We start from the raw sequence: 16,747 nt of genomic DNA, 5'->3' as shown, positions 1-16,747 counted from the left end.
TATCAAAAGCAATGGGAAACTAAGATCAAAACAAAATGGAAAGTCCACAAAATCTATATCTAGCCAAGTCCACAAAAAGAAATGGGATTTAAACAAAATGAAGACAAAGTCCACACAATCTATGTCTAGCCAAGTCCACAAAAAGAGACCAAGATTCATATAAAAAGAAGACAAATCCATAAAATGTGAAAACAAAGTCTACAATATCTAGTTCATCTCATAGACCATACTCATTCCAAATCCAAACTATCCTTTCCTCCTCATTCATAGTCCAGAAGATTTCACTCAAAGCGGCATCAGGAATGATTTATTGAATAGCTTCACATTTCAAAGAGTGGACTCATTTAAGTTTTAAGCCAACTCAACTCAATCCATTAGATTGTTAAATCCAAGCCAAAAAGTATCCACCTATGCTCTACACATTGACCAGATCCATGCACGTTGTTATTACCACAACAAAACCATGTGACCAAGTTTTACAAGTAATTTTCCAAAAAGTAAGTTAAAACAAGATAAAATAAAGGACAACCCAGTAATCATACTTAGCATTCCACTTTAAATTTTAGGTTTCCATGTTGTGATTAACTACAACTGTGACGTGAGAATAAATAAATAAGCTAACTGCAATTTTTGTATATCATATTTGGCATGCCATGCACCCTAGGGACCAAGGATCCAGCCCCACATGTGGCACGCCATGCACCCTAGGGAACACGCCTATTTTTGTATATCATATTTGGCACGCCCTATTTTTAATGCTAAAGGGGGAGTACGCCACCTTTCTAGCTAAACGGTGGCACACCAAATATTTTAACAAAATAGGGGCACGCCAAATATTTTAACAAAATAAGGGCACACCACTATTTTTGGTAACATAGTGGCAAGCAAATAGGGGAACAATCCCTCCTCGCCTTTTTTTTGGGAAGTAAGGGGCACGCCCCTTATTTCTTTGAAATTCAAATTTAAACATGATAAATCTAAAGATGAGAAATCTATTGATATGGTTTCCCAATATTGTGGGAAATCTATATTAGATTTATCTAGAAAATATTATAAGTTTGATTTCAAATTTAAAAGGGATAAAGTTTAAATTTGATTGGTTTGATTTTAAATAGGAGTGCATTAGGTCAAAGTCTAAAGGGATAAGGTTCCTAATTTATCCACCCAAAATCATGACAGCCGATTTTTGGGATGGATAGCTCTGATTAATCTCTCACCCCACAGATTTCCTAGTTAACCTAAAAGGTTTTGCTAAAAATTAGACAAGGTAGGAATCCTATTTAAACTAGGAGATAAGTTTTTCTTCTATTTAAGAAAGAGTTTGAACCTTTTTGAGATCTAATCATTAGATCTTATTTCTCTCTCTCCAAAAGATCTCTCTCTCCCTCACGCGCCAATTCGGGGAGATCTCTCTCCCCCTCACGCACCAATTTGGGGGGTCTCTCTCCTTCACACACCAATTGGGGGGACCTCTCTCATGCCACCTTCTATCTCTCTCTCTTTTAAGCAAAAGAGAGGCACGCCACATCTCTCTCTCTATTTTTTTTTGCCTTGAAAAAAAAAAATAGAGGTGGCTTATTTTTCTAGGAGAAACCCTAAACTAGGGTTTGTTGTATTTTTCAAAGGAACTTGTATTGTGTTAAAAATTATTATATTGTGTTAAAAATTATTATAGAGGCTATTTTAAAAATTATTATAGAGGCCATTATATTCAGGAACTTATATTGTGCTAAAAATTATTATAGAGGCTATTTTAAAGTTCCTTGATAGTTTCTATTTCTCTTGACAATGAAATAAAGATCCTAGGTTGTATTTAGGCATTGTTTTTATTTTCCAGCAATATATTATGCCACATGTAAGTGGAATTCAAGTATTTGGAATAAAAGTAAAAAGAAATTTTTGAATGTAATACCTTGAGTTCCACATAGCTACACCTTTCAACCTTGACGTGTGAACTATAAAAAAATATACTAGTTCAAAAGTAATCTAAGAAAGAATAGAAGAGAAGGGGTGTTTTTTTTGGGAGGGGGGGGGGAGGGGGGCAGAGAGGGCACCTAGTAGGGTGCGAACATCAAAAAAGAATATAGTGACCACCCACAAACCAGGTGCTCAGCTATAATAAGACAATAGATAGAGGAAGCCCACAAACTAGGTGCTCGACCTGCAGTTATTTCCAGTTATACCTGCAAAAAAGAAGACAACAGAAGATAAAAAAGGAGGAAGAAAGTGGTAGAAAAAGCGCAAAGAGAGTGGTAAAGGAAAGAAGGTGAGAAACCCATAATCAGTCAAGAAAGAGAAGTAAAAGGGATCATGAAATCAGTAAGGGCCATGAGAAGGAAGCACCCTCCTTAGCAAAAGCATTGGCCTCAGCATTAACCTCCCACAAAGCATGACGGAAGCCGACTTGAAGATGTTTGCACAAATGAAAGACAGGATCAAAAGGAGCTAGACGCCATGGACACTGGCGTCTCTTGTTAGCCCAAAGAATGATATTGGCATTATCCCCTTCCATAAGACACTTACCCCCCAGCTAGGATCAAACCTAGAAAGACCTTCAAGCAAAGATGCTAGCCTCAACGCAAATGGAGTCACCTGTGCTGAAGACCCATTGAAGGAAGAAATGGAATTACAAGTTAACTCGATGAAAGTAGGGAGACTTGCAAGACAAGTAATGAGACCTGGGATATCTGGGGATGGAATGGAATGCAGGAAAAGGGCTATTTTAAAAAATGTAGTTCAATTCCAAGTATGGAGGCTATGGAATGAAGAATACTACTTCTAATGAAAAGTAGGGAAACTATTTTGAGTAGATTGAGCATATGTATCAAGTGAGAAGTCTTACTGTCTTGCTACATCCTCAACCAGTGATTTGATGGTAGAGTGGGACTATCACAAGAACAACCAGTTGCTACAACGATTGGAGACGGGGAAAAATATTGCTACTCTTCGGCATAGAATGGGTCACTCCCCCTACTGTCAAAGCGCTCATCTCTTATGATCTACATTCTCAATGGCCAAAGGCTGGTAGGGTCCTTTGGAAGCCTACCTTAGCGGCAACCTTATGGACCATTTGGATGGAAAGAAACAACAAAATATTCCAAGGTTCAAAACTACAAGTTTCAACACTCTTGCACAAGACCATTTCCTTGGTTTCTTTCTGGGCCTCGAATCACAAGGTCTACTCGGGTATACCAAGGAATGTGTTCTTTCCCCAATGGAAAAATATTCTACATCACCATCCACGACAGCCACAAAGATCCAACATTTGGCAACCACCACCACAAGGAATCATTAAATTAAATTTTGATGGATGCTCCTTCAGAAATCCTGGCCCGGCTAGCGTTGGGGGGGTATTTAGCGACCACCAAGGCAACGTACCGCTTACATTCTCAGAGCATCTTGGTTTCAAGGATGCACATAATGCAGAAGCCTTGGCCCTCCTACAAGGCATGAAAAAGTTCAACCGCTCTTGGGGCTTTCACCTCATCATAGAAGGAGATTCAAAAAGTGTTCTCTCATGGGCTAGTAGGACTACTTCTCCACCATGGTACCTAACCACTATCTTTGATGAAATTGACCATATTTGCAGGGATATGGACGTCTCCTGGAGGCATATATGGAGGACGTCCAACGACTTCGCAAATTGCTTGGCGAAAGAGGGAACTAGTTTGCAAGTACAAGATCAAGCCAGGGCCGACTCCTTTTTTGCACAGGACCTTTGGCACAACCCTTCAACATATCGTATTAGTTGGCAATTATAGGCCTCCTATATTTTTTGCAATTTTTTGAAAGCTTTATGTAAATCTTCTAAATTAGGCAGAACCTATAAGCCCCTTTTTGTTTATAATACGCTGACTGTTTTTTACCGATCCACCCCTAGCAGGTGAACTCAGACTTACAAATTATTGTACACAAAATTCCAGTAATACAATGTGAACTTTCTTTCAAAAAAAAAAATTAGATAATAATCAAGATATCAGTGTTACATTAGCCTATAATGGAGTATGAAAGAAATGAAAATTTCAATCTCTTAGAGAACCACCTTAATGAGCCTTTCTCATAACCAACCCACCCTCTCAATCCCATATCAGTGCTCTCGAAGGCTTGGTCCACTATAGCCCCTCCCAAAATCCAAATGTTCAATTGGATTGCTATTGCTCATAGAGCACTAACTGTGGATCAATTGCATAACAGAGGCTGTCAAATGCCCAACAGATGTGCTATGTGCCAAAGCAAGGAAGAAACCAACCCTCATTTATTCATCCACTGTAGCATTGCCTATGAACTGTGGACTCAAGTATTGAAGTTGTTTAATATTTTCTGGGTTACTCCACCATCCCCAAAAGTCCTTTACTCAATGGACTTAGCGGCACACTGGCCTAAAGCAAGTAAGATACTGTGGGGGGCGACAGTAGCTGCAACCATTTAGACCATATGGAAAGAGAGAAATTCCTGGACCTTCCAAGGACAACCTAACAACTCTCAGGCACTATTTCACAAGATTACCTCCCAAGTAATTTTTTGGGCCTCAAATCATAAGTTGTTCTCGGGCATGTCAGTGAATTCTTTTCTCTCGCACTGGCAAAAACACAGGCCTCGAAAATCAAAAAGAGCCAATAGGTGGCGGCCCCCACATGAAGGAACAATCAAGTTCAAATTTGAAGGGTGCTCAATTGGGAACCCTGGTCACACAAGGGTGGGGGGGGTTTTCAGAGATCATAATAGCCAGATCTTATTTACCTTCTCTGAATATCTTGGCCACTACGACTCACAATTTGCTGAAGCCTTGGTCCTGCTTTATGGTCTTAGATCCTTTAATTTAGCATGGGGTACCAAACTTCAGATTGAAGGAGACTCCAAAAATGTGATAGCATGGGCTAATGGGACAACTCCACCACCTTGGTATCTAACCTCTATATTTGATGAGATTGCTCAATTATGCAGGGATATGGATGCCTCATAGAGACATATTTGAAGGACGTCAAACAAATTCGCAGACCTATTAGCGAAAGACGGAGCTAGGAAAGTACCGTAGACTTGCTTGCAGCACCATAGCCACCTCGCTTTTGGACCTGAGACCCTACCCTTAGCTGTGTTTTATTTTTGTCTCTCTCTATTCTTTTTATGTACTCTCCCCATTATGGGGTATAGGTATAGGGCACTTTTATAAACCCGGTTTTTCTTGTTTACGAGAGACCCACTCTCAGGGTCCTCTCTATGTTTTGTATCTGCTGTAATTCTTCTTGTATAATATAAATGTCAACACTAATCAAAAAAAAAAAAAAAAATGAGCCTTTCCTCATAAGCAACGATTGATCCAATACAGAGCGGAAATGATTTTGAATTGATTAAAATATATTTCATTGAGCACTATGCAAATGAGGAAACCCAATAAAAGAAAACAATCAATGATCAATCATCTAGATAATAATGGTCGAACCCTTTTCTAGTTACAATTACAGATGTCAATAACCACTTCCCAATGAAAAGACATCTTTTGCAGAATTCAACAGAAGCACCTGTTCGAGTTTTGCATGCCTAGATGCAAGTTCACATAACGAGTGCAGAAGACGAACTCCACACAGGATGTATCTCAAGCTCAAATCATCTTCCATTGAAGAAATAAGGATGGCGATAAGGTGCAAAGGAAGAGAAGATGCAAGTCGTTCCATATCAATCTGAAACACAAAAGTATCTCACGACATCAACACACGCGATCCACAAACTATCAATGCTAGCCCACTTGGAAACAAGGATACCAGGGACAGCAATAAGAATAGAGGAAAAGAAATAAGATACGGGCATGTTTGAATGACAATTAATTTTATCTAGAATAGACTTTCTTATCTAAAATTCATATACTCTTATCGGGATAATTATTATATTAGTTGCTTGGTACATATATTGTATAAATATAATAGTATCCAATTGTTTAGCTTTTTTGGTATTTTTCAGTTATTTTTCGCTATTTTTTGCTAAGAACACATGGTTCTTAAAGAATTACTTTGAACGAACGAGGATCAACCTTTCAAAAGGATAAATTTATTTCTAAAACTGCCTATAAGTTTATCTCAAGTGATTTTATAATGCACATTGCCGAACAATAGAAATCCATTATCGAGATTAACAATATTGAAACAGTGAATTATCATTCGATTAAACATGACTTAAATAGTCACCTGCATAAATGACTCTTTTCCGGCATTGATGTGTAGAGTAAAACTCTCTGAATCCCTTAGGAGCTTATTAAGCTCATGCAAGCTAAGGTAATTCAGCTCTTCAACAATGGACATCATATCAACAACCTATGTAAAATCGAAAAAACAAAAAAAAAGTTAAAAGAAAAGGTAAAACTTAGTGAAGCCACTGCCATGCAAAGCTCAAATAATACTTAAGAAAACTATTCATAGACAAATACAGACTTTCCTAAGAAAGGAGAAATCACTGACAATGATGTATCACAGATGATGTGTGTTTGTGTGCATATTATGTGCATATGCACATGTGTACATGCAGCGAAGCTCAATAAGTGCCTAGGAGTCATACAATGAAACAATTAAGAAGATAAAGTAGAAATCAGTCCAAATGCATAAAACAATACACTTCATGCCTCCACATCAATAGAAAAAAATGAGTGAATAGAATGCAGTAGAGCAATGGGAAGAAGCAATGCAGTACCTGAAACATTGTTGGCATGCAAAAAAAAAACCCTAGCGTTTACTGCCTGATGAAGACGACATAATAAATGTTAAAAAATAAGCCACAACATTTGAAAGCCCCAAAATCATTAGGAAAAACAGAAAGCAACATAAGCACCATACAACTGGGTAGCAAGTTTGACTTGGAACTGGGAATGAATTATGACACTGTTGTTGTAATTATATGATGGACATATGGTGGGACTCACTTGTCTTCAAACCTATCTTTGTATGTGCATGCCATTTGCTACCCTTAGGATGAATCCAACTCCTTGTGGAGTTGACCCCTTGCACAATCTGGACCGCTACGTGTGACTCTGCATGGTGCAATACACTCATTCCACTTGGACCTGCAAGTCAATGGAACACAAATTGGAGAAAATCATCAGGAACTCACCCTGATTACGCGTCATGTGAGACTCTGGAGTAAATTATAGAGTGGATCCCCTCAGCGAAGAAGTGACAACAAAGCAGATAACCATTTCAAGGCCTTGAATAAACCCAGGCGAAAGAATAAAATTACGCCTATGATATTTATTTATTTTTTGAACTTTGACCATGGATTGCAAATCATCCATTCCATTAAAACGTATTGAACTAAGCCTATGATAATTAAACATTAAAACGTGAGCATCTAGACCAGGCATTTCAAACCAGTAGCAAAGATGATGGAGATAGAGGAGAAAGGAGACTGAGGAATAAAAGGGAACACAAAAAAGCAGTGAGACGACTAAAAACATCGAAAATCATTAAAATGGAGAAGTTGTACCAAATTCACTCCTCAATTGATGGAACCCCCTCCCATACAATCTGCAAAATTGATTGATATTGCGGTAAAATATGAAACAATTAATATCCACGTATTGAAGAAGAGGCGGGGAGGGCACACCCAATTTCCATCACAGTACACTATCAGTCAAAGCAGCGAGCCTTTACTTGTTTCAACCTCGGGAAGACGAGAACGGAAACCAGCGTTGTCTTGGTTTGAAAAGGAATAAGATTCTCCCACTCTCTCCTGCTCTGCCTGCCAGCTAAAGCTCTTCGACGATGGCTGGGGACGTTGGCCTTTTCAGAAAAGGCTCGAGTGGATACGGATGTCTTTCCATGAAAAGATTTGGCTGATCTAATACTCATCACGCCTCATCCATCAAAAACCAAAAAAACATGGGTGACTCAAAATACCGAAAACCATCCGTCCGGTATCCTCATCCCCACGTACTATGGAGGTTGACTAGTTGAACCCACGTGCCAAAGAATTTCATACCGTCGTAGGACCATACTATCCATTTATTCCCTCGGTAAAACCAGTTTGTGACTATTTTTTAGGTCTAAAGTCTTCAACCCATAAACTAATCTTAATAAAAGTATATTTCAGTTAGGCGGTGTAAATCTTTAGTGTAATTTATCCACACTTTGTCTTTTGTGCCCCTTCAAGGGGTCAGTTTGATAATCGAAAGCTTTGCACTTTTTTGGATGGAAGTTAGATTTTTTTGATGTGGCAAATATTGTGTTTGACAACTTGTATAAAAGTTCTAGCCATAGGGGTCATATCCATTGAGGTTACTGTAATCGAGAAGTTAATGTCTGTTAAATAATTTAGATTCTCATCCACAGTAGGTTGATGGTCTTGATCATAAAAAAGAAAAACAAAATAGATGTTGAAGGCATGCTTAGGTATTTTATATTGGGTGAATGTGGCCATTAAAGGTTTTATTAGTGCTTATAAAATTAAATGATATAGTGGAACATAAATTTATTGGGAGTGTGGTCCCTTGTGGACCATACTAAGTAAACGATGGTTGTTGATACTAGATTGTGCTTGACGTGCTAGGTTAGTCTTGTTGGGAAAAACATATGTCACCACCTTAGCATAGAAAACTATCAATAAGGGTTCTAATAGATCATCTCTTTATGAGGTCGAAGTATGCCCGGATGAGTACGTCGAGGGACTATGTGACTCTTATGTGTGATGGTGCCCTTCAAAGACTAGGCCAAAGCCTCACTTGTGAGCCATCAGACGGCATGTATATTAATAGTTGTTTCAGGAAACTGAACCACCTTTTAGGGTGAAGCTTATGCATATGCAAAAGATACCCCTATGTACCGTATGAGCTATGGTCGCATCAGGTCTAAGTGACCTTAGTACTTCTCTAGGGGATAACCTGAAATCCACAAACTGGGATTATGAATCTTTGGTGACTCACTAACGAGCCCATGCGTGGACTGTGGGTCATGGGAAACATTGAGTCGATTTGATACAGCAAGTGTGGACCGTAGTCCACATTTGAAGATGGAGTGCCCTAGTGTTTTCTATTTAATATTATACCATATAGATCATTTTCTCCTTTAATGAATTTAATTATATGTTTCTTAATTATACATAATTTTTAGAATTATTATCTGAATTTTTCTAGATTTCTGGATATTTTATTTATCAAATTTGGATTTCTAAAAACATAGATATTGATTTTAGATTGATTTAAATATTCAAATTTGATTTTGTGGATTTCTAAAAATCATATTATTAATTTTAATATTGCATAAGAGACCCAATATATTAATAGGTCCGTCCACCTTAGGTGGGGCCCATAAAGTACCACCTAGGGTGTCACACCCCACCCTATGAAAGTTTCCTTGTGTTAATTCAAGCTTTGGAGTAAAGAGAAAGTTTTGAAAATATTTTGCCTTGAGGAAGCTTTCAATGGATTTTGGAAAGTATGATAATACTTATGCATAATTTTGGTAAGCACTATATTATTTTATTTTTATAGATGAAAAAATAGTTTAGGAATTGGGGATAAATGCTTATTCCACAATGTTGATGGCCTATCTATGAAATTGATGACTCAAATCTCTCACCCCACAAGTCACTCAATATCAATAGTTCATACTTAATTTTACAATAAGAGGCAAACAAAAAAAAACCCTATATATTGTTCAAAGCATATAAAAAGGGATTGTCTCTACCCAAAATTTTTATACATTATTTTTCTATATCTCTATCTCTCTTAATAAAAGTTTACCTCTCTCATGAAATCCCAAATGGGGCACGCCCCTCTCTTTCATCTTTGAGATCTTTAAGGGATTTAGGCTATTAAGAGTTGTCATCTCGCTCATGGTGTATCTCATGATCTCTCATCTCCCATTGGGTTTTTTAGACTTTAGGGTTGCGGTAGAAAAAAAAAGCATCACTATCAAACTAGGTTGCTAAAGGAATTTACTTAGGGTTTGAGTTTGTGATCAAAAGGATTCACGTTTCATTGGTGTCACTAAGCCTAAACTTGTTTTCCCAGTTTGAGATTGAAGGTTGATCGTTGATCATGCGCCATCGGATGATGGTGACTCAGTGTGGGGTGTAATAAGCTCAATTGAGGTAATATCTAGCACTCTCTTTTTCTTTTTATTTCTTGTCATATTTAATTATATTGTCTGTATATTCCCGAACACAAGAGTTGTGGATATTTTATTTATTTAAATAAAATTGGTTTAATGCATCAAGGTTTTTAAGATATTGGATTTGTTAGTTTTATTTTCTTTAAAGCTAGAGTTATTGTAATAAGACTACTTGTAAGTAATCTTTTGCCAAAAGAAAAGAAATGAAAAAAAAAATAGGTGAAAAAAAGAAAAATAAATAAATATATCCCACGACACATTAGTCTTTCTTTCATTGGTATCAAAGTTATTGATACTTGATGCTATTAATTATTTTTCTTCTTTATTGAGTCTAGACCAAGCTTGAAAATGAAATATAATAAAGTTAATGACTTTTATGGTCACGTAATACATCCATGGTTAAGAATTATTGGAATATTCAAAAGCCGAAAAAGGTACTCAACAAAATGGGTATTCTGAGTTATTTTGGAGCAGTGATATGAATAAAATAATGATGTATTTTTCCATTACATACTTCAGTGATATTGTATGTCTTTGAGTGTAGGAACTACCTGCAAAATTTTAGTAGGAGACCCTAGGAGAATTGAGAGTTATGGACTCATCAATAAAGGGTGTCAGTTCTGACCCTGCAAAATCTGGAAACTATACATTGAGTTATGTGATTTTTCTAGCTGAAATTTACCTATACCTCATCAAACTGAGTCTACTTTCAAACAAAAATAGTTTCAACAATAAATTTGATGTAGTATGAAAGATACAGTCTATTTATTGAAGGGTGCGCAAGTGATGTTTTTTGTAACGAAAACTATTTTCAATGACTTGGAAGCCATGATTTTATTTATATTCTTAACATAATATTTTATGGTCCACGCTAAGATTTTAAAATTCCATTCTGAGTGTACTTTCTAATAAAATTTATTTGAGAGAAAAATATATACGGGAAGAGAGGAATAAAAATTTTGGATTGAAGATATGTCATCCTGAATTTTCTACAATTTAGTATATTCTTCATTGAGACATGAAAGCCTACTTAACATAATAATATGAGGCTTGTGGAAACATATGTATTACCATTATGTGTTTATTTTTAAACAAAATTGGTTTAAAAGAGAAACTTTATGAGAGTAAAGAGAAAATATATTTTTACTAGATAGTATTCATTCTGAAATTCTGCAGTATGATTTATTTTGTGACGTGAATGTCACTTATTTATTTATCTGAAAAAAATAATATTTGGGATTCATACCATGATATTATGATTTGGCTTTGAACTTAGTTTTCAACACAAAATACTTCATGAATAAATTCTTTGAAGATTGAGATAAATAAATTTTTTATTGAGAGGTGCTTAACCGGATTTTCTGTTAAAAAAATTGCATTGGTACATAAATATCACTAAAACGAATATTCACTAAATGATATGATTTAGTGATGGAATTGAGCAATATTTTATATTTTTTAGTCGATTTTAATACTCAAAAGGATTTGGAGATAAACTCATTATGAGTTGAGAGATGTCATATTTTTATCATGGGTTGTTCATGTTCTATTGTGTAGTAAATTAAAAGATGTGGCATGTTAAGGCACATCTTTAGATTCCTAATTATAGAGACTTTTTAATGGCTCGCTATGAGTATGGTTTATTATAGTAAAACTTCAGAGATATGTAATACAGAGTTGACAATATATGACACTCTATATGAAAAGTATTCGATCTGAGAATAGCAAAAAGAATAAGAAACACAATACCTATAAAAGCATATTGGTTTTTTCCAAATGAAGGGATACATAAATATACTCGACGATAGCAAAAAAACGTTAAAGCTAAGTGGGAGATTCAAATTTGTGATATTTGAAATCATGAGATGAATAATAGTATTTTTTTTATGGTGTGAGACATGGATAATCCAAGTGTCGAAGAGATGGGCACTTCGTGACATATGAAGCCGATGATCAATATATTATCCATCAGTTACGTGCTCTTCCAATATCACAAAAGGTTGTCAAACAAGTAAAAACAACAAATCAATAAAGCCCAAGTATCATACTACATGGTATGAAATGTATCACACATTGCATGGTAATGTCATATAGGAAATATGATTCAATAAACTTTTATTTTAAGTTTCATATACTTATTTAGTCTTTTGGCTATTTGTTTTATGAATAAGTATGTAGTGTATGGACATAGGTGATAGGTGCTAATAAATTTGAAAGAGTCAATTTTGAATACCTTGTATTTTTATGTTTCCTTATGCTTGAGTATGAACTAATTAAGGTAGTAATACACATGGAGATGTGGTTTGATCGTAGGCTTTGAGCTTAAGTATAACACATGAGAGATGGGTGTGGCTCATTCAAATATATAAGCACGAAGGGAGTGTTCTGATGAAACTCGATCTCAGTAACCATCCTCCCAATAATGTCCAGTAATATGATGTGTTGTATATGACGATGATCTCTTGATAAAGTATTCATATTTGTCAAAAAGAAAGTATTTTGTCAAGGCTTTAATAATCATTCTTTAGTCATGTTTTATTATGGATAAAGTTATAAGATGGTATTTATGATTTGTTTTTGTGGCCATGAACTTGACTTAGTAGAAAATTAAAGGTGAATGCGGTAAAATGATTTATGAAGGCTAAGCATGTATTTTAAAACTAAATTTGATGATTTGAGAAAAACCTAAGTTTATAAATATGGTTTTGAGAAAACCACAGTCTTGCAAAGTCTACTAAGTCTTTATGAAAAATCATTTTAAATCGTCAAACTATTATCTAACTATTGCTTGTGAATGCATATATATATATACAAAGTCAATTGCTTGTGAATGCATACATATATCTATGCTAAGTCAATAGTTTTTTTATTAAAGAAAAAAATAAATTTTTATCTTGAAGGCATTTATAAAATGAGGAAAAATATTGTCATACACTAGTTTTTTAAATACGCATATGCCTTGACCCATGTTTATAGTTATTTTGAATCATCGATTACCTAATACCTTGAACCATAGGAAATGTTGTAAGAAAGCCATATTGCTAAGCTTCACTGATACATGTTGTGTTAATTAGATAACTTGGTTTTTATGGATTTACTACTAAGTCGACTAGTGTGGTTGAACCTTTGTGGTTCAGAAAGGTTTTTTGCATATTGTTAAACCAATGGGCATTGAATTACATATTGCATGAGACTTGTTATGCTACCTCATAATATATGTACAAGAATATTGAGAATGTATATATTATATGTGCAATTATTGAGTGGGAACTTCTATAGTCCCACATTTCATTTAGGTGCTTGGATATTCACATATATAGATGCAAGTTATCTTATTGATCCAAATGATACGAAGTCTATATCTGGATATATGTTCATACTTAGATGGGGTACAGTTTCTTGAAAATCAAATAAATAAAATACAGTGGAATTATCCACCATAGAGGCATAGTACATTGCGTGCTATTTGGTGGCCAATGAGGCCGTATGGATTAATAAATTTCTTAATTTACTTGATTTTTATCCTGTACGTTTTGAAGCAGTAAAGATTTAATGTGACAACACGACGACGATACGCATGTCAAAGGAGCCACGATTCCATAAAAACTCCAAGCATATAAAACCATGTTTATATTATCTGAGGAATGAGGTGAGATTCAAAAAGGTCCAAATAAACTAAATATTATAGTGTGAGTAGCTACTAGTATTTGACAGATCAGCTGGAATAACAGACTATAATGTTGTTCACCCTTGGAACCCGAATGTGTGCCGTTGGTTTTATAGCTATAAAAGGGAGCGGCTTGTTTGAAAAACTCCTTTAAGCCCATAAACATACGACCCCATGTGATGATGGTACATAATGATATTCTTGCGACAACAGGTCCATGATTTATGATGAGATATGAAAAATGAACTACGACTACTTTTGGAATGAGATTCGAGCAGCAAAGAGAAAAAGGCATTGCCTCTATATAAGTCTTTTTGTGAAATTATTGATGACAAAAGCCACGATTAATGTATTGATAAAGAATAAATGAAAAAAAAGCTTGAGAGAGAAATTGTAATTGGGAGAGAGAAATGTGGATGAGAGAAAGTGAGGAAGAGATAATGTAAGACATTCAAATGCCAAATGGGAGATGTTGGGTGAGTGTGGCCGTTAAAAGCCTTATGAGTGCTTGTAAAATGAAATGATATAGTCGAACATGAATTCAGTGAGAGTGTGGTCCCCTGTGGACCGTACTAAACAAACGATGTTTGCTTATACTAAACCGTGTTTGACGTGTTAGGTCAGTCTTGTTGGGAAAAATCTATGTTACCTGGGTATAAAAAACTATCATATAAGGGTTCTAATAGGTTATCCCTTGATGAGGTCGGAGTATGAGCGGATAAGTGATCCAAGAGACTGTGTGACCCTTGTGTGTGATAGTAGCATTCAGAGATGGGGGCCCAAGCCTCATCCACGATCCATCACACGACATGTATAATAATAGCCATTTCGAGAAAGCGAACCACATTTTATGGTGAAGCTTATGCATGTGCGAGAGATAACCCTATGCGTCATAGGAGCAGTGGTCGCATCAGGTCTAGGTGACATTAACTAGTCTATAAGGCAGAACCTGAAATCCGCAAACTGAGATTACGACCTCTTGGCTCATCGACCATATTTGGAGACCCACTAATGAGCCCTTACATGGATTGTGGGTTATGAGAAACACTGGGTCGGTTTGACCAAACAAACATAGACCGTAGTCCACAGTTGAAGGTGGAGTGCCTAACGTTTATTTATTTAATTCCTATACCAGATAGATAATTTTCCCATTAAATGAATTTAATTATGTTTGTTTTAATAATATATGATATTTAGAATTATTATTTGAATTTTTCTAGATCTTTGGATATTTTATTTATTAAATTTGGATTTATAAAAATAGACATATTAATTTTAGATTGATTTAAGTATTCAAACTTGGTTTTATGGATTTCTAAAAATCATATAATTAATTTTAATAATTTTAATATTGTATGGGAGACCCAATATGTTAATGGCCCACCATTGCATGTGGGTGGGACCCACGAAGTATCACCTAGGGTGGCACACCCCACCCTAATGGAACTTTACTTGTATTAGTTCAAGCTTTAGCTTGAAGAGAAAGCTTTGAAGTGCTTTACAAATATTTTGCCTTAAGAAGTCCTTCAAAGGGATTTTGAAAATCATAAGAAGACTTGTGGATAATTTTGGTAAGCACTATATTATAAATGAAATTATTTTATTTTATTTCTATTAATGGGAATATAGTTTAAGAATGGGGGATAAATGTCCTATAATGTTGATGGGCCCATCTATGGAATAGTGGGCTCAAATTTATTAATCCACAAATCACCTAAGATCAATAGTTCATATTCAATCTCAATAACAGTGGCAAACCAATGAAAACTCTAAGAAACCCTAATATTGTTCGAAGCCTATAAAAATGATTGTCTATACCCAAAATCTATACACCTTATCTTTATATCTCTCTCTATCTTAAGAGAAGTTTTTCTCTCTGTCATGAAATCCCAAAAGGGGCACGCCCCACTCTCTCATCTTTGAGATCTCTCTCTCTCACATTGTGAAAGAACCTAAGGAGTTTAGGCTATTGAGAGTTGTCATCTCTCTTATGGTATATCTCATGATCTCTCATCTCTCATTGAGTTTTTTTATACTATAGGGTCGTGGTAGAAAAGAGAAATATCTATCTCAAACAAGGTTGTTAAGGGAATTCACATAGGGTTTGAGTTTGTGATCAAATGAGTTCACGATTCATTGGTGTGGCTTGGCCTAAACTTGCTTTCCCAGTTTGAGATTGAAGATTGATCATTGATCCCACGCCTTCGAATGGTGGTGACTCAATAAGGGGTATAATAAACCCGGTTGAAGTAATCTCCGGCAATTTTTTACTTTTTTTTTGTTTCTTGTCATATTTAATTTATTGTCTTTAAATTCCAATCATAAGAATTGTGGATATTTTATTTGTTTAAAGAAAATTGGTTGAATGGCATCAAGGTTTTTAAGATATTGGATTTATTAGTTTTATTTTTTTTGAAGCAAGAGTTATTGTAATAAGACTACTTGTAAGTGATCTTTTACCGAAAGAAAAGAAAAGAAAATAAAAGGGGTGAAAAGGAGAAAAAAAAGAAAAAATCCCCCGACAATATCACAATAGTCTTTCTTTCATTTCAATGTTATTCTATTTTCTATAGAAATGTATACAATGAGACAATTTATTTTTTACACAAGGAGGTCACAATTGTTATTGACTGCTGAATGTAAAATAGGGCAATTGAAGATGTGTCATTAATTAAGCATAATGTCGAAAATAAAATTTCTCAAAATACTGTAACACACTTCAATCTACTGGAACTCGGATTGCTAAAAAAATAATTGTCACCTCCTTGTACAAAAATTAAATAGTCTCCTCATGTATAATCCTTTTTTATACATCTGCACTAAAACTTGAGGCACTCATGAACGAGACGAAATATCTTTAGGATTTATTATTCAAGAAAGAATAGAGAGACCCATGAAAACCTCAAATCATTTTAATCAAAGACACTAAGAAGGAAGAGTTATTACGACTAATATGCAAGAAGTTTCCCTACTTTGTAAGGAGAAATAA

The 16,747-nt window shown here is 35.3% G+C and overlaps 1 protein-coding gene across 13 annotated transcripts in view; it reads right to left on the bottom strand.

Moving 5' to 3' along the window:
* The window catches only part of LOC18440510 (sequence-specific DNA binding transcription factor ATNDX), a 39,604-nt gene extending 31,729 nt beyond the window's left edge, over window positions 1–7,875 (bottom strand). For 2 of the 13 annotated variants that reach the window (XR_016044174.1, XM_020671458.2), the window contains exons 1-4: window positions 7,468–7,744; window positions 6,908–7,048; window positions 6,180–6,305; window positions 5,520–5,678 (exon numbers count right to left, since the gene is read on the bottom strand). Coding sequence is in view for 9 of the 13 variants with exons in the window: in XM_020671458.2 (XP_020527117.1) it covers window positions 5,520–5,678; window positions 6,180–6,296 (276 nt within the window). In the remaining 4 variants the exon portion in view is untranslated. Of the gene's footprint in view, window positions 1–5,519; window positions 5,679–6,179; window positions 6,306–6,678; window positions 6,725–6,907; window positions 7,049–7,467 lie in introns of those variants that run through there. The other 11 variants (XM_020671456.2, XM_020671454.2, XR_016044166.1 and 8 more) reach the window with 11 other exon arrangements.
* Window positions 7,876–16,747: the final 8,872 nt, after the last annotated feature.

The sequence above is a fragment of the Amborella trichopoda genome, chromosome 1 (assembly GCF_054954075.1).
Source record: "Amborella trichopoda isolate Santa Cruz 75 chromosome 1, AtrichopodaSantaCruz75HAP2 v2.0, whole genome shotgun sequence".
In the NCBI taxonomy this organism is placed as follows: Eukaryota; Viridiplantae; Streptophyta; class Magnoliopsida; order Amborellales; family Amborellaceae; genus Amborella; species Amborella trichopoda.
The sequence above is the reverse complement of the archived record's forward strand: the minus strand, read 5'-3'. Positions and strand labels throughout refer to the sequence as shown.